Source organism: Bos indicus, chromosome 17 (assembly GCF_029378745.1).
Source record: "Bos indicus isolate NIAB-ARS_2022 breed Sahiwal x Tharparkar chromosome 17, NIAB-ARS_B.indTharparkar_mat_pri_1.0, whole genome shotgun sequence".
Lineage (NCBI taxonomy): Eukaryota > Metazoa > Chordata > Mammalia > Artiodactyla > Bovidae > Bos > Bos indicus.
In genome coordinates this window covers 58,781,065-58,802,404 of record NC_091776.1, presented here as the reverse complement: position 1 = coordinate 58,802,404, position 21,340 = coordinate 58,781,065, and the positions used below count along the sequence as shown (strand labels likewise).

General features: G+C 35.8%; 1 protein-coding gene across 3 annotated transcripts in view; it reads right to left on the bottom strand.

Annotated features, from left to right (window-relative positions):
- Positions 1 to 21,340, bottom strand: part of MED13L (mediator complex subunit 13L) — a 283,072-nt gene that overhangs the window by 132,956 nt on the left and 128,776 nt on the right. For 2 of the 3 annotated variants that reach the window (XM_019977211.2, XM_019977210.2), the window contains exon 3: positions 6,586 to 6,670. The exons of the other annotated variant lie outside the window; for it this stretch is intronic. In XM_019977211.2, coding sequence (XP_019832770.2) covers positions 6,586 to 6,670 — 85 coding nt within the window. The remainder of the gene's footprint in view (positions 1 to 6,585; positions 6,671 to 21,340) is intronic. 3 annotated transcript variants of the gene reach the window in all.

Here is a 21,340-nt window from a genome sequence, read left to right as displayed (position 1 = left end):
GTTTTAAAAGCTTTTCAATCAAATGTTTCACTTCATTTAAACAGTTACTTGGGAAGGTATGGTACATTATGGAAACTATACAAATTATAAGAGCAACAGCCATTATATCTGTAATATTAAAAATGCCAAAATGAAGAAACGTCTGAAAAAAGACTACAAGTTTTTGTTTTCCAAAATTTATTCACAGCTAAAGTACTTTAGTACTTTTCTATTAATGAGGAGTGTGAGACAACCTAAACCTAAAATACAAAGTGTAACCTTTGACAAGTTCATTAGAAATACATACAGAAACCCATATGAAGCTGCAAAGACTGATTAAGAACAGTTTGAAATAGAGCATTACTTTAAAAGAGAGTGAGCAGGCACAAAAAGGTGAGGTACAGTGGAGTCAAGTCAAACTGGCAGAGATTCTATAGGAATAAAAAAAAATTAATGGTATTTTATTATTCTAGTCATTTTGCCAAAAGGGATAACTGCACATTAAGAAAACAAGCAGCACCCTTTCTCAGAAAGGAGGAAAAATAACAATGATCGTATGATATAAAACTTAGAAGGCCTACATACTTTCAGGTACTGAAAATGACTCAGAAATCACAGGTGAAGAAAATACCGAAAGAAGCCAACATGGTCAAAGGTTTTAAAAACATGTACACATACACCAATAGTTGTGTTTCAGAAACGTATCTGGTTTTAGTAATATAACTAGCACCTGTTTGGAAGATAATTCTTGGAGAAGAGCTTAATTAAGAGACATGGTAGACTGTATCCTTTTCCCAGTATGTGCTACCCCTTCCTTTCCACTGACATCAAGCTTGGCCGTGGGACTTTAATACCTCTCAGTGATAGTTAATACTTTCTCACTCACTGACTTTAAGCTTGGTGGTAAATGTCCTAGTCAATGAAATATAAGCAGATATGCCATGTACCACTTCTGAACAGAGGCTTCAATGGGCTATTACATATTTTGCCATTGCTCTTTGCTCTTTACCAGGAGTCTTTGACAAGGGGTGCCCCAACCGTATAATTCCTGCCTGGAGGGAAGAGGATACAGAGAAGGGCTGTAGTAAACGACTCACAATGGACAAGAAGCGTGAGCAAAAAATGAACTTCAACTGTCAGAAGCCAGTATGGCTTTCAGATCTTTTGTTACTGCAGTGTAACTGAGTCTAACCTGACTGACTGAAGTTGTTGCTGCTGCTGTTCAGTTACTGAGTTATGTCTGACTCCGTGCAACCCCATGGACTGCAGCACACCACGCTTCCCTGTCTTTCACCATCTCCTAGAGTTTTGCTCAGATTGACTAGAGAGGCCACTGCAATACTACATGAAACACCCATGAAGTCTTAAATTAGGCCAGTAGCAATAAAAAAATGAAGAGAATTGGACTGACTAGAGGAAATCCTAAAAGGCTGAAGGAAAGGGTGAGGATATATATAGTAAAAATATATAAGGATATATAGTAAAGAACCACAAACAGAAAAAATAATTAACTCAGTGTGTGCAAGCTAAACTGCTTCAGTCACGTCTGACTCTTTGCAACCCTATGGAATGTAGCCTGCCAGGCTCCTCTGCCCATGGAATTCTCCAGGCAAGAATACTCGAGTGGGTTGCCATGCCCTCCTCCACGGGATCTTCCCGACTCAGGGGTTGAACCTGTGTGTCCTGTGATTCCTGCATCACAGGCGGATTCTTTACCACTGAGCCACTGGGGAAACTCCAAATTAACTCAGGGGACCAAGCTAGTGAACAGGCCGCTACAGGGAAGCTGGACTGATGAATTATATACAACCCCCAATGAACAGAATCAAGATCAAGAAAAGAAAATTACAGGGATACAGATTTCTACTCAGCATAAGAAACTTTGTAACAGTGAGTACTCAGAAGATAAAAAGAACTCCCTTGGGCAGCGAGGCTCACATAATCAGAAGTACTCAAGGAAAGGACAGATGACCACATTAACAAGGATATTATAGAATGGAATTCCATAATTAGCTGGGTAAACAGACTATTAATGTTGTGTCCAACTGTAGCAACAGTAACATCAATACTTCTGTTAGCTAATATTAATAGCAGTTAACCATTTATTGAGCTCTTTTAACAAGAAAGTTACTGTGCTGAGGAAACCAGCCCTTCACCCTTTTATAGGTAAGGAATAGGAATTCAGGTGACTTAAATCGTCTGCCCATGTCATATATAATTAGCAAAGCCAAGACCCAAAATATCTCTTGCCTCTGAAGACAGGCAAGAGATGGACTTTGAGAAATGGGTGCCACTGGAAAGACATATAAAATTTCAGATATGTTAGCTCCTGTCTGACACCTTGATGGAAAATGCTCTACAGTAAGCAGTAGTGAGGTGGGTTGTTTTTTTTTTTTTTTTTTTCTTCTGTTTCTGTCTTTTTTAATACAGATGACACAGGCCAAATATATACGACATACTGTATGCAAATACAGAAAAGTTACGGGAGAAATGAGTAAATGAAAGATTTACTCAAGAGTAAATGAAAAATATTTGAAGTCAAATTACCTTAGAATTTAAAATCTAAGGAGTTCCCTGGTGGTCTAATGCTTAGGATTTAGTACTTTCACTATTGTGGCTGGATTCAATCCCTGGTAGGGTAAATGAGATCTCACAGACTGTGCAGCACAGCCCAATAAATCAAAAAAAAGATTAAGAAAATCTCTACACAGTATCACTATAGTATTATCTAAGCACTAATCAACAGTAACAGGGAATGAACTGATCTTACTCTATGTGAAGTTTACAATGGGACCTTAATTTCTATAATGAAATTATGTTTTATGCATCACTGCAGTGACCCATCATTCTGTACACACTAGCAACCATATAGAAGATCCATTTATATGACTACTGCTAAGCTGTGACAGCTTCTCAAAATAGTTAATGGAATTACTTTTTAATTAAACAGTTTTGTATGTTAAAAAAATTAAGAGAAGAAATAAATTGTAGGAGCTTTGTTAAAATGCAAACTGAAGGGAAAAAATGGTTCAGGAAGCACAAGTACCCTTCAAGTGATACATCCTTTGATGATGCATTTCAATAACCTCAGTTTTGGCTTTCATGCTAGAAACTCTAAACATATTCAACCTGGGAAACAAGTCAATCTTATCTCAATAGAAATGGAGAGATAATCTCATCAAAACAGAAAGTCAATCTTATCTAAATAGAAATGGAGCCCTGGTGGTCTAGTGGCTAGGACTCCATGTTCCCAATGCAGGGGGCCAGGGTTCAACCCAGATGCAGCAACTAAAGAGTTTTGTGTGCCTGCCGCAAAGACTTGTTGAATAAACAACTAAAAAAAAAAAAAAAAGATGTAACAGAAAATTGTTCAGAATAAGATAGTGAACTGTATTTCAACAAATTTAGGTTGTAAAGAGAGAAGTAAGTTACAGCAAGTGGTCTAAGCTATGAGAAGAACAAAAGGGCAAGTATGTATTGGCCAACCCAGCTTCTACTGACAATGAATAAAGACAGCTAAAAACAACCATGCAAAATGCTTCCCTGTCTCATGAGTAGGGTAATTTTCACTCACAGAGCACAGTTAAAGTTTGATGAAAAGAGAACATTATTTTAAAGGACAAAAAACTATTACAAATTTTCAAAAGAATCTCAACTCATCCATTCTAATAGTAGGAAGGGAGCCAAACAGCATAATTATTCATTATTTTCTCAAAGAAACACTGTTTTCTTTGCTTCAAAATAAACTTATATTAGGATCCAAATCAAAATATGCCAAATAATACTTTATGGGGAAAAGGAATTAAAAATTATTGAAAACAGGTCAAGTATTAAGTGGAAGGCATCATATACATTATCTAACAAAACGTCAAAATGCATAGTTCAGTTCAGTTCAGTCGCTCAGTCATGTCTGACTCCTTGCAACCCCATGAATTGCAGCACGTCAGGACTCCCTGTCCATCACCAACTCCTGGAGTTCACTCAGACTCACGTCCAGAGAGTCAGTGATGCCATCCAGCCATCTCATCCTCTGTTGTCCCCTTTTCCTCCTGCCCCCAATCCCTCCCAGCATCAGAGTCTTTCCCAAAGAGTCAACTCTTCGCATGAGGTGGCCAAAGTACTGGAGTTTCATCCTCTATTTAATTTAAAGGGAATTAACGAAGACTTAAGAGAGGTCAAGGCAACTGTCCAAGTAACAGACCCTGAAACCAAACCAAGATCTAACCCAAAGTTCTTCAGAACTCAAGCTTTATTACACGTCACACTGCATATGACACAATTAACTTTCTTATAAAATAAGGAAGTTATTTCAAACTGACCTAGACTACATTTTCTAAGCAGTTCTATTGTAGCACTATAACCCTAGATATAGCTGAGATAAAAACAAAGGTACTAAAACGCCCTTTCAGTTTTGATCACCTAAAAGAACTATATATAAACTCAGGGAAAGAAATACAAAGTTTTTCCCATAGAAATTCTTAAATAGCCCATTCTTTCTCTTAGCTCTCTCCCCTTAAAACACCATCCAGAGCCTGGGACATACTCTTACATGGAAGTAAAGAAGTGCTCAAATGAGGAGGACAGGTCAAAAAACCACAGGAGCCATCATGAAGGGACTTCCCCCAGACAAATCCAGAAGAACTTACACATCAAATTAAGTGATAATAATAAACTATAATTCATTGAATAACCAGGAACCCCTTTTTTTCCAAAATTATAAAGATAAAAAGATTAAGTGAGACAGATAAATGCATAAATCTATGGAAGAAACTGAAAATCTTTTCCTTACAAAAGAATGCCAACTAAATAAAAATAGAAGGAATGGTACATTTGAAAATTAACATCAAAGTCACATAGTAATAAATGATATACAAGAACCATCAATAGAAGCTCAAACAAGTGATTTAGATTTTGATAACGAAAAGGAACACTACACAATTGTATTTGATCACACGAAATGCTGGGAGGGATGGTTCACAAGCTGGAATCAAGACCACCGGGATATATATCAACAACTTCAGATATGCACATGATACCATTTTAATGGCAGAAAGTTACAGGAGAGTGAAAAAGATGGCTTAAAACTCAAGATTAAAAAACAAAGATCACGGAATCTGGTCCCATCACTTCATGGCAAACAGATAGGGAAAAAGAGGAAACCGGGTCAGATTTCATTTTCTTGGGCTCAGAAATCACTGCAGACAATGACTGCAGCCATGAAATTAAAAGACTCTTGCTCCTTGGAAGAACAGCTAAGACAAACCTAGACAGTGTATTAAAAAGCAGACATCACTTTGCCGACAAAGATCTGTATAGTTCAAGCTGTGGTTTTTCCAGTAGCCATGTATGGATGTGAGAGTTGGACCATAAAGAAGACTGAATACCAAAGAATTGATGTTTTCAAACTGTGGTGCTGGAGAAGGCTCTTAAGAGTCCCTTGGACTGCAAGGAGATCCAACGAGTCAAACCTAAAGGAAATCAACCCTGAATATTCACTGGAAGGAATGGTGCTGAAGCTGAAACTCCAATACTTTGGCCACCTGATACGAAGAACCAACTCACTGGAGAAGAACGTAACAGTGGGAAAGACTGAGGGCAATGGGAGAAGGGGGCGGCAGAGGATGAGATGGTTGGATGGCATCACTGACTTGATGGACATGAGTCTGAGCAAACTCAAGGAGACAGTGAAGGACAGAGAATCCTAGCATGCTTTCAGGGGGTTGCAAATAGTCGGACACGACTTAGCAACTGAACAACAATAACATTGGATCTGGCCACAAATTACTTATTAATATCAAAGACAGAAATAAGGATCATAGTTAACAAGTCCTTTTCTATGGTGTCACTACTGAAAAAGTATACAGTACATCTAATCATGAGGGAAATATCTCAAATTGAGAGACATTATATAAAACATATGGCCTGAATCCATCCAAATGTCAATGATGACCCCAAGGGAAAAAAAAAAAAGGAAAAGTTAAGGAACTCTTCCAGATTTTAAAATGACCTCAGAACTAAATATAATGAATGATTAAGGGCTAATCTTGGGGGGGGCGGGGGGGAGGCATGCGGGAGAGAGGTTAAGCTAAAAAGAACATAACTGGGACAGATGATAACAGCTGAGTTGAACTACAGATTAGATAATGGTATTTTATCAATGTTATATTTCCTATGGGCTTACATGAGAGGATGTCCTTGTCCTTAGGAAATGTATGCCTAAATACTTTAGAGTTATAAAAAATGAATCTCAACTGTGCAAATGACGTTTCAGGGAATAAATCTGAATGCACTCATGTGCACGCACAACACACACTGAGTGCAAAGCTGGGGGTGGGTGAGAGGGTGAGGAATCACATGGAATATAAAGCAAATTGGGCAAAAGAGAAACTGTAAGTGAATCTATGTAAAAGGATATATGGAGTTCTTTGGGCTATTTCTAAAAATTCCGTAAGTCTGAAATTATATCAATATTAAAAAAAAAACGAGAAGTTTATATAAAATTTCATAAAGTTGTATGTGAAATGTTTTGAGAGCTACAGGAACCTTCTGAGTATCTAGCATTACACTAGGGTGTCAAAACCACCATGCTGCCGCTCCTTCTCTTACCTTTCTAACAGATTGTGGATCGCTTTGAAGAGCAGCGTCCGACATTCATAGGAAAGGCCATTTTCCCAGAGTCCTTCTTCCACAACTGAAAACAAAACAAAACAAAGCAAAACAAAAAAATGAACCAGTAAGCAGGGCATCCAAATAAAAATAAAAGAAACTTTAAAAATATTTTTCTAAAGCAAAGTTAATGAGTTAATTTAAGTAGATGAACTTACACTGAAACAGAAAATAAGTTCAATCCTTGCCCAAAGTCATAAAATACTTATGTACAGAGGGAATAATGTCTCAATTTTAAAGTTACTGAAACATGGGCATGGCACATCCCCCTCACACAAAGGTCTTACCAACCTGCCTCTGCAAAGTCTGAAACCATCCAAAAATCTCAAATTACTCTTTCTACCTAATAGTGCCTCAAAGATTAATTTTACTAAGGTTCTACTTAAAATAACAAAATGGCACAGATTAATACAAAGGTAATCATGCGTATTTTCAGAGAGAAAACCAAAAAAGAAAATCCAAAAAAAAAGGAACATTACACAAATTTCTCTAAATGTTTTGAAAGCAGGTATCTGAATAGGATTTTTAAAACATGGTTTTAGGGAGAATGTCAGAAAATTAAATCTTAATATAACATCAAATTCATTTCCTGAACTCATAATTTCATTAATGTTTAACATTTGGCAAAGTTTTAATATTTGTTTAATATTTGCCTTTGAAATATGCTGCAGCATCACTTGAAGAGCCGCAAGGAACTTTAACACCAGAGAATCCAACAGACCAACAATATACCTCATGCATTCCTAACATTCTTTTCATATGTAAAAACTATAAAATGCCTGAGAGAAGATAGCTAATTTTCTTCTAAATTACATTAGTTCATTTCAACACAGCAAAATATTCAAAGGATGCAGACAACATTTGCAGATGAAAATTTTCCTCTCCCTTTTTAACATGCTGTCTTGACAAAAGTACTCACCGGAGAAAATTGTAACAGAATTAAAACACATGTTAAATCCACAATGTACTTTCCATGCATTTACCGCACCAACTATCTTTCAAATTGCATCTCCTCATTCTCCAATTAGAATTTGAAAAAGTATACTTACATTTGGGGGTTTTTCTCTATACGAATTTTTTTTTTAAATGATAAAACTGTGTAAATATTTCTTTTCTTGGGATGTCAGGTAATTTTTTTATCTTCCTATGTGGCTTATCATGACCTACCAGATTTTTCCAAATTAACCTCTGACAAGAGACATTTTATACTATTTCTAACTAGATAAATGGAAATAAAAGTATAGCAAATAAACATTCCGGCTAGCAACAGACTATCTCTGCTCAGGACAAAACATCCAAACGTTTTCTACAGTCCTGTAAAGGCATCATGAATCTCTACTTTCACACATTTATCTTTGGGGTTGAGCTTTTCTGAGTGAGAAAGCAAGCTAATATATTTCAATGAAAGGAACACCCCATATTAATTTGCTCTTCTTTCCTAACATAAGCTAAAAATTCCTAAAACTTAATAACAAAGCCCAGCTCTTCTGAATTACTCTTCAAAACAGTCACTGGTTTCAGCTTTTTCTATAGTCTTTAGTGCCATAAAGAGTGTTGATGATGCAGTATTTATGAAAAAAGTATCCCATTCGTCCTTCCAAGATTTTCTTCCAAGTTGGTGGCACCTATTCTGCACATTAAAAACACAGGAACTTTTATAATTAAAACCTTCACACATACTTTAGTGTAGAATAATAGGCCTCAAATAAATTCCAACACCAAATTATCAACAGTGTCATTTGCTTCAACCACACTGCTTTCCTTTTTCTCTCTTTTTTCCTTGATATATTTTTGAAGCACACCCCACTCCAAAGTACTTCAGTATATATAAAATTTGAATCTAAACAAGGTCTATCAATTGCCTGTCAAGTTGTATCTCTTAAGACTCCTTAATCTCAACATCTCATCTCCTTTTTTCAAACATGGCATTTATTTATTAAAGAAACCAGGTTAGTTGTTTTATAGAATACCTTGCATTCACATCTGATTGTTTCCTCATCATATTCTTTAATGTTGGCACTACTTTGATCTTAACAGAAGACGTCAAAGGAAAGCTCTCAGACAACAAGCAGAGCTCTATTTCTTCCTCAAAAGATCCTCAAATACTTTGTTAACTGAAATGTGGAAGGGTTATAGCTATCTGGTCATGCACTGTGGAATACTAAACAAGTTTTAGCATGCACAGGTAATGCCAACTACATCACTGTGCTATGATGCACAGTGATCTTATCCTGATTTCAAGAATTTTTAAAATAGGCCTTAGAAATTTTTCTTTGAAAAAAATCTTAAAAGAGCAATTACAACACACCTACACCTAACATCATACTGTTAAAACACTGAATGTTTCTCCTAATATCAAAAACAAAGCAAGGCTGTCTGCTCTGATCAGTCTTCTTCCACTTTACAGTGGAGGTCTCAGCCAGTACAAGAGAGTAAGTACCAGGCATACTAACTGCAACAGAAGAAATGATCTTTATACAGATGACGTGACTATTAGAAAATCCTAAAGGATCAACAAAGAAGAGCTACTAGAACCAAAACTGAGTTTAAGTTAGTTAAGGTCAATAGACACAAAATAATCATATTTCTATACAATACAATGAATAATTAGAAATTTTTCACAATTTGAGTACTATTTACAATAGCACCAAATCCCATGAAATTCTTAGGTGTAAATCTTATAATTGGGAGACTAACACTACCTAACTTCCAGGTTAACTATAAAGCTAGAATAAATAAGACAATATGGTACTACAGAGAGGACAGATACACATACAGATCAACAGAACAGAAGTCAGTCCAGATATAGACCCACAAATATACTGTCAACTGATTTCCAACACAGCTTGCAAAAGCAGTTTTGTTAAGAAAACAGTCTTTTCAACAGATGATGCTAGGATTAATGAATATCCTGATACAAAAAAATTGAGCCTCAAACCATACCTCCCACCATATAGAAAACCTCAAAATGGATCATAAAATAAAATGCAAAACCTAAAACTATAAAACTGTGAAAATATAGGAGAAACCTTTTATAAGTTTAGGTTAATCAAAGACTTCAAAGCTGACACCAAAAGCATGATTCATAAATAAAAACTGTTAAACAGAGCTTCATAATAACTTAGCTCTTTAAAAAACACAGAAAGTTATAGTAAGCTATAGAAAAGATAAGCCACAGATGGAGGGAAAACAATTACAAATCACATACCTGTCAAGGACATGTATTCAGAAAATGCTGTTGTTGAAAAAAAATCTCAAAACAACACAATTTTTAAAAAAAATTTTTAGAGAATGGAGAAACATTTGGACACTTCACCAAAAAGATATACGAATGGCAAATAAAAACATGAAAATATGCTCAAAATATCATTGGTCATTAAGGAAATGCAAATTAAAACCACAGTAAGATATCACCCATTAGAATGGCTTGAAAGAAAAACTGAAAATCCTAAGTGCTAGTGAGCATACAGGTAACTAGAACTGTCCTATACTGCTAACGGAAATGCAATATTAGTAAAGTCACTTTGGAAAAGCGGACTGGCAATTTTTCAGAAGTTAAACATATGCTTTATATACAGCTTAGCAATATCCCTCCTAAGTATATATGCAAGTGGAATAAGAACTTAGGTTTACATGAAAAACTGTAGCAATTTTTTTTTGCCCCCATAGTTGACAAAAACTAGAAACTACCCAAATGTCTCTTAACTGGGGAATGGTCAAACACTGGAAAATCCATACACCGAGATACCATTCAGAAATAAAATGAACTACTGATACACCTAAAACATGAACGAGTGTCATTCAAGTGTTAGTCGCTCAGTCGTGTCTGACTCTTTGTGACCCCATGGACTATAGCCCACCAGGCTCTTCTGTCCATGGAATTCTTCAGGCAAGAATACTGGAGTGGGTTGCCATTTCCTACTCCATCTGATACACCTAAAACATGAATGAATGTCATTAGGCTAAATGGAGAAAGTCACACTTAAAAGGCCACATGCCATATGATTTCACTGGGTGACATTCTTGCAAAGGCAAACTTGAGGTAACGTGAACCACTCAGTGGTTTCCAGGGATGGGGTGGTGAGAGGAGGGCTCATAACATAAAGACATGAGAAAATGGGGCAAGGGGCATGGAGGTTGGGTTGGGGGTGCTTCTGGAATATGCTTAAACTGATTTTTAAAATACATTTTTAGTGTTGAAAATGAGAACAGAGTGTGAATTATAAGAACTCCTACTCTAAATATGTATTCTAAACATAATTGTTTTTATTCAAAGGATTGTGTATATTTGATTAACCTAAATTATTAAAAGCAAAAAACAGTTGTAAACAAAAAGAGACCACAGACCCAACCACAGTAGTCCTCCCAAACAACATAATATACTATTATCTATAGTATGTACTCTATGTTAATCACTATAAATAATACAAAGAGAGAGTCTCTTTCCTGGCTCACTCTGAAAAGAATCTGCCTGCAGTGTAGGAGACTTGGGTTTGATTCCTGGATCGTGAAGATCCTCTAGAGAAGGAAATGGCAACCCACTCCAGTATTCTTGCCTGGAGAATCCCATGGACAGAGAGGCCTGGCCGACTACAGTCCATGGGGAAGCAAGAGACAGACACAACTTAGTAACTAACCCACCATCATAACAAGAGATGAAAATAATTCAGAAAGATGTTTTTGCTTTTTAAATATTAAAAATATGAAAAAGTATCTTTATTAGTATTATTAATTAAATTCTCATGTCTCCCTATACAGTATAACAAAATTTAGGAACCAATGTAATAAAATAACAGGGAAGAAAGTAGTAACATGAAGTAAAACAGATTCCTCCACATTAAGCTCTTGTTTAAGAAAAGTATACTAAAGCTGAAACAATAATAGAAAATTATGAATTATCCTATAAGTTAACCAGTAAATTTTTAAATATAAGTCAGTAAAGGTAATTAAAAAGGATACAGTGTTTGAACTTCATATAAACATTTAAGTTTCATAAGTCATATGATTTATTGCAGATTTCAAAGCAGTCAATAATTTACTAGAAGTCAGCAACTGTGATCAAAGATTAACCACTGTAATAAAAACCATCAATATAAGCTATGGATTTAAGGATAATGCATTAATATACTAACCCTTTTAATTAACTATTTATATATACCCAATAAACTTGTAGAAAGGAACATTAAGTCAGAACATACTTTATTTCTATCAATTTCACATACAGAATTTTCAGAAATACAAGAGTGATCAATCTCTAAAATTCCAAAAGAAGCAAAATCTAGAATGACATTTTTGGAGTCTGGTAATAGATATTTGGCCAATAATCACTGGCCAACCGTTCTTGGCTATAAATCAGGAATGTTCTCAAAAATCAAACAGACTTTGAAAACCACTGTGAGGCAAAATTACTTTAAATACTTTTCAAATCTGCTATTGAATGCTGAAACTCTTTTCTTTTAAAACACTAATAGGAAAGCAAAATAACTTAAACAGTCAAGGTTAGTTTTCTCTTCAGGAATAAACAATCTTTCTCATTTAATTGAGGCTTCATGTACCCAGTGTGAACCAAGCACTCCATCAGTGCATGCAGATGCAGGGGAAGGGTCCTCTTTTCACAACACTCTGAGACAGAGTGAAAGGACACGCAGCATTCCTTTTTCTCACTCAATACCTGACTTCTCCCCAACACTGCAAGCTGCTTACTTCATGAACTCTGGCTGGGAACAAAGATGGTCAGTCACCCCTAACAGGAGACGAAAATGCTGATTCTCCTACAAGTGGGACAAGGATCCGTAAGCTAAATGCTAGGTGCTCCTACACCATAATTTTGACCCTAGATCTTGGGACACAAAAGGGAGTGGACAGAGAGAACTTTCTGTCAGCACTAAAAACAGAGGCTGCAAGATTAAGTTTCCTGAGGTACTGTAGCATCAAGGGCTTGGTGGTGATAACATAGTTTTCTCAGACCACATATGCAGCACTGATCCTAAAAGACAATACTCAGTATTCTCTTACCCAACTCCTCTTCTTAGTTTGCAGCTAAAAACACTGACCAATATACTTTATTCTAATCTTCATTTGAGAAAACTAAGGCTTAAAAAATAAACTTCCTGATGGTCACATAATAAATTAAAAAATCTGGTGTTAAATGTAACTACACTCAACAGGACTTCCCTGGTGGCTCAGATGGTAAAGCGTCTGCAGGAGACCCGGATTCAATCCCTGGGACGGGAAGATGTCCTGGAGAAGGAAATGGTAACCCACTCCAGTATACTTGCCTGGAAAATCCCATGGACGGAGAAGCCTGGTGGGCTACAGACTGTGGGGTCACAAAGAGTCGGACACGACTGAGGGACTTCACTTTCACACTCAACAGCTAATGGGATCAAATCATTTTGTATCTACTTTTATAAACAATAAAGTATACAACTTAGTCCATTAATTAAACTCCTGAAGGGAAGCAATTTATTTCCATAACTGCACTGACTAGGACATCGCAGATACTCATAAACCTGTTTTAAATTGACTTGTTAGTATGTGTGTCCACATCTTTCAGATTTCATTGGAATTCGTTTCAATCTAAAATCTTATATCTAACAAAGAGGATTAGCAGCAAAGATGGGATTCAAATCCAAGTTTTCTGACTAACGCCCAATGCTCTTTCTACTATTACACCATACTTCTCCGTAAGTTTTTGTTGTTAAACTGCCCCACCCCAGCTTTTATTCTCATGCCAAGTAGAAAGGCAAACTTCACACTTAAATTTCCCCTTGGATTCATAATTTGCACCTTAAATTAATGTTTTCTAAATAACTGTAAAGTAACCTATTCAAAGGTTAAGTAAAACTGAAAGTGCTTCTGCAATCTATTTGTACAGATCCATGATAAAGTCAAAGAAAATCACAGATTTTTAAAATTAATATATCTGACACACCCCCCACCCAAGGTAAAATTTAAACCAGTACTTCATTTACTTTATATTGTGATTTTCCAAAAAGTATTCTTTTTTTGAGGGGGGGTGGTGGGGGGCTGGCAGACGGAGGAGTTAAAAAGTAGCTAGTCTAGGTTAAGATGCTATAAATGACATGAGGTGCATTTACTACTTAATTCTCTATCTCCCTTCCAATTGGACTGAGAAGAAAAGCCAACTGCCAAGAAGTTTTACAAGAAGGTAGGCAGATGCTAGGCCCTATCCTTAAGAAACCTACCATCTCCCCAGGGCACACTGTCTTCATCTTAAAAAAAAAAAAAAAAAGCCTTTCTAATTCTTTTGATCTTTCAAGTTTCAACTTAAAATGCTTATTAACTCCTTAAGAATATAAATTATCAAGAAGACTGTCTCTGTAGAATACACTTACTGTATATAATGGAAAATTTTTTCTAAAACTTTGTTAACAGTCTCAGGAAATAAAAGCAACAAAAGAAGTAAAATGAATGCACCAAAAATGACTGGCAAACCAAATAAATTCAACCAAAATAAATTCCTAAATTAAAACATGCTCTTGATGTTTTGTGGTCGATTAAAGCCAGACTGAAACTGAAAAATAAAATTAAGTACAACCATAACTGCCTACTTACAAAGAAAAACAATTTTGGCACTAAAGTTATCTAACTTAAATTGCAAAAGCTATAATCAGAATTTGTTCAAATGGCTGTTATTTAACCTTTTTTAATATACTAATTCTCATAATCAAATATTTAAACTGTGAAACTATTACATAAATGTTTTCTTTTAGTGGAGAGACAGTGTTTTAGAAGCAAAAATTTAAATAGCAGTAATTACTGCTTAGTTCACAAATAATTTTTTTAAATCATCACAAATTGTACTACAAATTCTTTCAACTTTGCTAAACATGGTTCCTTGCAGAATTAATAAGCTTCTTTGAAAGAAAAATCATATAAAACGTTCAGGGGGAAAAAAAAGTCAATATGGCAAAATATCAAAGCAGCATATACTTCAATGATTTTGTGTTTCCCAGCAGAGATCACGGAAAGATATCTCTTCCAATTCGACAAATGAAACTGACATACTTTACTTGAAGGGGGAAAAAAGGGAGGAGGGAGAATGGAATAGGGTAAGGGAGGAGCATAAAAATTGTGAAACCTTCAAGAAATTCAAGCTCATGCTTTTAGAATTCAGGTCACCCTGCCTTACGCAGTTTAAAAGTAGAATTACTTTCAAAGAATACATATTTCCTCAGAGCTATGATACATATTTCCTTTTAATGTATCATATTGCGGCAACAGCTGAAATGAACGTCTAGACATCAAAAACACTTCTTACTCCCACCTACTGCTTTTTTACCTCAGGCATCAAAACTAATGAAACCTATTATCCAGAACATTGAGTTCAGTAACCACATTGGCCACTGCAAATACTGGAGGGGGGAGGGGCACTTTCCAGGGATGGCACTCCTGATTCAGCCATTAAAATTACTGAAAATCAAATTGTGTGCCAAACTCCAGAAATACACACAGATTAAAGCAAGGCACATGAAACAAGAAGATTATTTCTCAGTTAGATTTCAGAAGCAAAATGATAAAGATAATACAGCTCTGAATCCAGAATTTATAATTTTCCCACAGCCTTTGTGGTCAAACCTTTATCTGCAATATATAAAAAAGCCCACTAGATTTTTTTTTGTTTTTCTTTTTTTTTAATTAAATCTACTACCTAGGAATTATACTTAGCAAACATAATAATATTTAACAATTTATCATTTATCCATTTAATTTTAAGGGTTGCAATAAATATTTTCAAGATAAATAGATGGAGATTTTTGAAGTATCTGCTGTTTCTTTTTCTAAATTGGGGTATAGCTGATTTACAGTGTCTTCTTAAAATTGACTTATAAAAAAACTGAGTAACAAAGTAGCATAATGCTACATTAATTCTGAGATATAGCACAATACCCATAAAAAATCCAGTTACATACAACACTATTGATTGATCACAGTTATGCTGCCATCGATTTGCCTTGTAAGATCTATATTTGAAGTCATTAATAACTAAATGGACTGACTTATTACTTATATAAAATCAACCCACCTAGAGCTCTGATTTCCCTGAATTGTTCATGGATGTAGAATACTTGCTATCACTTAACAAATCTATGTTGAAATGGATTTTAACTTTCCCAATGTCAATTAATCAATCAAATAAGAATTTGAGATATAAGGTATATATCAAAATGGTCAATTTGTTTCGACCTATTTGCCACTTTACATGATGACGAACACTGACATTTATCAGACAGAAGCACAGCTGTAATTCAAAATTTTAACAGTATAATGTCTAACTAAGGAATCTCTAACAGCATGAGTTCTCTGCCAGTTGCAGGATAACCAGAATTTTAATGACGGTTTCTACACACCACTGAAGCAGTTGAGACATGACCTAAGTTAGCATTTCAATGGATCACAGGACTCCATGAAAAGCCACTGAACTTTAAACTGAAGGAGACCATAAAACTAAATTTCTAGATAAATTGAACAAGACTTTCAAAAAACAACTGCTACAGAAAACAGTCAGGCTGCTGTGCTACTTTAATAGCTACACAATGAAAAAAAATCTTGCACAATGGCTGTTACTGACTTCGAAGAACTAAACTTGCCCCCATTTTTTACTCCTTTCAAAGATTTTTAAGTAATTATTAATTTTTATCCTTTCAAGCTATTAATATGCTCTTAATTTTATAATACACATAAACAAACAAAGGCCTAGAGGAACAGCCACTGAAATTAATAGAATAATTATTATTTTCTTTTTTACCTCTTTGTGTATGTTAGCGATCTTCTTTAACGAACATGTTACTTTTAAAAAGAGACATCATATCTGAAATAGATTTTTTAAATGTCTACTGTTGTTTATTAAAGAGCAGTATATTTAAAAAAAAAAAAAAAGCTACGTGCTCATAAATTACAAGAAAGGTAACATCCTCAGGACAGGAATCGCCACAAGATAAATTAAATTTTGAAAAAGGAAAACCAGACATATGATTCCGTTAGAATATACATTTAAACCCATCAATACTGCAAAATGAACATTTTATAAACTTTCTCTAAGACAATGACTTTAATGAAGATGACTCAACTATTGATTTCAACATTGGCAAAACTGAGCAGTAAAAATTAAAAATATTTCCTTCCACTCTTCAGAAACAACCTGATTTGAAACACAAACACACACCCACCCCCACCAGACTGCATGAGCGCACACACACACACCCACCCACCCACTCACCCACACACACACACACACACCAGGCTGCTACTAAAATTTTAACAGAGAAAGTCTCCAAATTGCCTTTTACACTAAAGCTCAAACAGTTGTCTGTCACTGCTATTACAGTGAGTAATCCTTGCAGCTGTAAGTGTTTGAAAGGCAGCTGTCTCATTGGCATTCTCTCCCCACCCCCACTCATCCAGCATTTCTGTTCTTGCTACAATAATCTTAAAGAGCATTTTACAGGAGGCTTAGCCCTGGCTGAGGGCACTCTACGGCGTGACCGAGAGAACATGGAAACACGATTCATTAGACACGCCTGGAGTGATAACAATGGTGCTGCTTCTTGCTGCCTTTCATTTCGTACATCAGGCTGAGACTAATGCATTCTCGTTACACAACAAGCACATTTATAGACAGGAAAAAACTGTAATCACCTTTGATTAAGAGACAGCATATTTTTCCTATATGAGCCGCCAGCCATACTGACAGAGTAATTATTTTTTAACTGACAGGTTAAAATAGCAAATGTAGCAAAAATAACATCTGCCCAAAAGAGACAGAGAGATGACTACTATAAAGACTTCATACACAAAGGTTTCTTAGACCAGGCTCAGTGCCATACCCTTGAGAACTGATGGGTACCTGGGCTTATATTTAAGCTACACAGTCTATGAGAAATAGAACAGGCCCTTTAAGCAATCTCAATCTATACACCCAATTCTTTATAGGTAAAAATTACAGAATTTCGTTGGTCACTTTATCTGTAATTATTACTGACCTCCTTTCTACTTCTTTCACCACAGTACTACAAAATTCAACAGTACTATTAATCTTCTTCTCATTTTCCATTATACAAAATAATTTATCCTTTTACATAAAATGCTAGCCCAAAACAGAAAATCTGCTTTCTATCCAACTGTAACATCAAAAAAGTGTAATTTTGATTAAAAACAGGGATATAGAATAATTATTTTCTATCACCCAGCTTCCTCAATCACTGCACCCAATAAAGGTTTGAATTGTACATATAAAAGAATATAAAAGACCTAATTTAAACTGAAAAAAGTCGTAAACCACATTACATTGACAATATGTAAAGCCAATTTTCTTACAGGATTTCTTACTTCTTCACATACCCATTCACTTGCAGCCTTTTGTGGTTCATGCATATATGTTGCTCACTTATTACTTATGGGGAGCTTGGTAGTTTAAATTATTAGCCAGAAACTAAAAGATTATACATTAGCCAAAAATATTGCAAAGTATTTTTTCAAGGTTAGCAGACTGCATAATTAAGCATTTTTTAAAAGATGTTTAGTTTCTCTTTTAAGCTTTCTATGATATACCTCTATTTTACACCGAGAATGTGCTACAAAACTACCAAAACATTTTGTACATGTGAACATTTGCTAAAACATTAAGGAACCAAAAGTGAGCAAATAACTGAAAAGGTCTGGTTCACGAAACTTTTGAGTTCTAAAAACAGCTTTAAAAAACAACAACAACAACAAAAAAAAACGGTTGTGTAGAGCAAATGAGTTTTTGTAAAGCAGTAAAATGTTTAAGTAATGTTTAGCTGCTGGATTATAGGTTTGCTGACCTGTGCCTCTACCACACCAAACTAGAAACTAGGAAATATGCTGTTCATCTTTGATGTGTCTGTAAGAGGACCACTGAACGTCTAACATCTAAACACAGTGTGCTTTGAAGAGAAGTCTGATGTGCATCACAGTACATCAGAATTACATAAGTTTAAAAATTTTATCATCTGGAATAAAATAACATCTACTACAGAAGGTAACAATCATACAATTTCTATTCTACAGGTGCCCAAGTCTCGTCTCTCTTATTTTGGTCTCTCTTAATTATTTTAAAAAAATCAGTATAAATGAATTCTTACTTTAATAAATAACCTGCTGTTTTACATTGGAGAAGGCAATGGCACCCCACTCCAGTACTCTTGCCTGGAAAATCCCATGGACGGAGGGGCCTGGTGGGCTACAGTCCATGGGGTCGCTAGGAGTTGGACACGATTGAGCGATTTCACTTTCACTTTTCATTTTCATGCATTGGAGAAGGAAATGGCAACCCACTCCAGTGTTCTTGCCTGGAGAATCCCAGGGACGGGGGAGCCTGGTGGGCTGCCGTCTATGGGGTTGCACAGAGTCGGACACGACTGAAGCTACTTAGCAGCAGCAGCAGCAGCAGCTGTTTTACATATAAATTTCCATTATATTAATCTGGCTCTTAGAAGGATCTCAAATCATTATTTTTACTTTTAAAAGCAGGCCCGTGTAAGTCTGCCCTGAAGTCTTCAAAGTTAGTTTATGCTTTAAAAAAATTTTTTAAACAACCTATTAGAAAGCATTAAAAGCATCCCAAAACTTTAAATTCAAACATACACAGAAAGATGTTGCCTTTTCCCAAAACTTTTAACAAACTTTTAAACAGTTTCCAACTCATAAGCAAAAAATTTATAGATGATCTAAGCACTCCAACAGAGCCAACATTCTACTTCATGTAGGTGTTTCAACACTATAAGATTCCTTTACAGTAACAAGATTCAAATACAAAAACTTGCAAGCGCTTTGGGAAATGAAGATCAGTTATTTACCCAGCGGTGTGAGTGAGTTCAATCCTATTTTCTTTCTAAACTTGGCCAGAATGGCATTTGATTGGAGGGTAGGGCAACCCAGTAATTTTGGATCGGGCACAATCTGGAGCTGGGAAGGGCTGAGTAGGTTCAATAACACACGAGGCAGTGGTTTAGTCCCTGTGATCCTGGGAGGACGCTGTCCTACGGAAGAGCCCCAACAAGTCTCTAGTCTTTTCCATCTCCACATTAAAAAAGTAGTACGCCTAGAGTTTTATACAGATATAAATAATGGAGTTCTGCTACCGAGGATTCATTTGAAAACATAAGTAAGTACAAAGAGTTTGCAAAGAGGACAGAACTTGCAAACCACTGGAAAAGGAAACGGAGTAAACAGGACCAGAAACCCACAAAGACTACTCTCTAGCACTACTACTCTCTAGCACTACACTCCCCGGCGCCACAGCTTTTTTCACACTTATCTGCACTCTTTTTGAGTGTTTCCAGCCCTCCAACTCCATGATTCTAAGGATGAGTGCTAGCATATGAGGAAGCCTGCCAAGACAAAGTGTGAGGGCTTCAAATACAGAGTCCAAAACCCAGTATGCAACTGAACACTAAAGTTAAGCATTACTGGTTAATAGACTATACAGACTAGCCATAGAATTTATCAACCACTTAGGCTTTTCACAGGGGAAAAAAAAAGTATGTTTCTCTCAAATTATTAACTTATAGATGGCCTTTCTGAAAACACAGTATTAATATTTACTTCGTCAATTGGTGTTTGTCCATGATGAATCTCCTTTCCAGTTTTTAAAACCTGCTATTATAAAGTACAATTAAAAGTTACCATAATGACCATTTATCACTGAAGGGAAAAGAAGAGAGTTTTGATAATGAAAAACAAACTCAAAAAGCTTCTGGAGTGCTGGTAAAATTTCTCAGGAGCTATATTTTAGATGTCTTTGTAGAATAATTCATTTATCTTGAATGTAAATCTCTATCATAGCTCACAATTTTAAAGTATGTGTTCAACTATGCTCCTAAAACATAAAAAATGTATATGGAATAAAGAAGATTAAATTTTAATTGCATATACACTATAATCACAACTTTTAAGAATGCATGTCTAAATATCTTAAAATGGAATAAAAAAACATAGTCATTGTTATAAATTTTAAATTTAAGTACACGCTTGCAGGCATGCTCAGTTGCGTCCAACTCTTTGTGACCCCAATCAGGCTCCTTTGTTCATGGGATTTCCCAGGCAAGAAACAGTACCGGAGCGGGTTGCCATTTCCCACTCCAGGGGATCTTCCCAGGCCAGGGATCCAACCCAAGTCTCTTGTGTCTCCTACGCTGGCAGACAGATTCTTTACCACTGCGCCACTTGGGAAGCCCAAGTACATGGATACGCTCCTTAAAATAAAAGTAAATGTCTTACCTAAAATATGCATTCCTAAAGGGCTTAGCAAATCAAATATTTATCAGATAATAAAGAAAATAGCCTAAAAATAAAATGCAGTAAACATGAAACAGATATCATCTGGACAAAACATAAACTAACACTTTGTTGGGCTTCCCAGGTGGCGCTACTGGTAAAGACCCTGCCTGCCAACGCAGGAGACCTAAGAGACTGGGCTTCCATCCCTGGGTCCCGAAGATCCCCTGGAGGAAGGCATGGCATATACTCTGTAAAGTACATGTATTGTTGTTACATTTCCTTTACAATACAGCTTCATCAAGAAGCAAAAACTTCTAAACCGCTCTCATTGTTTTCACTCTTGGTATTCTAAGCCCACTTTTCGTGAGGTGATCTTTCCAAAACTTAAATCACACCATTGCGTTCTTCTGTTTCAAACTCTACTCCAATG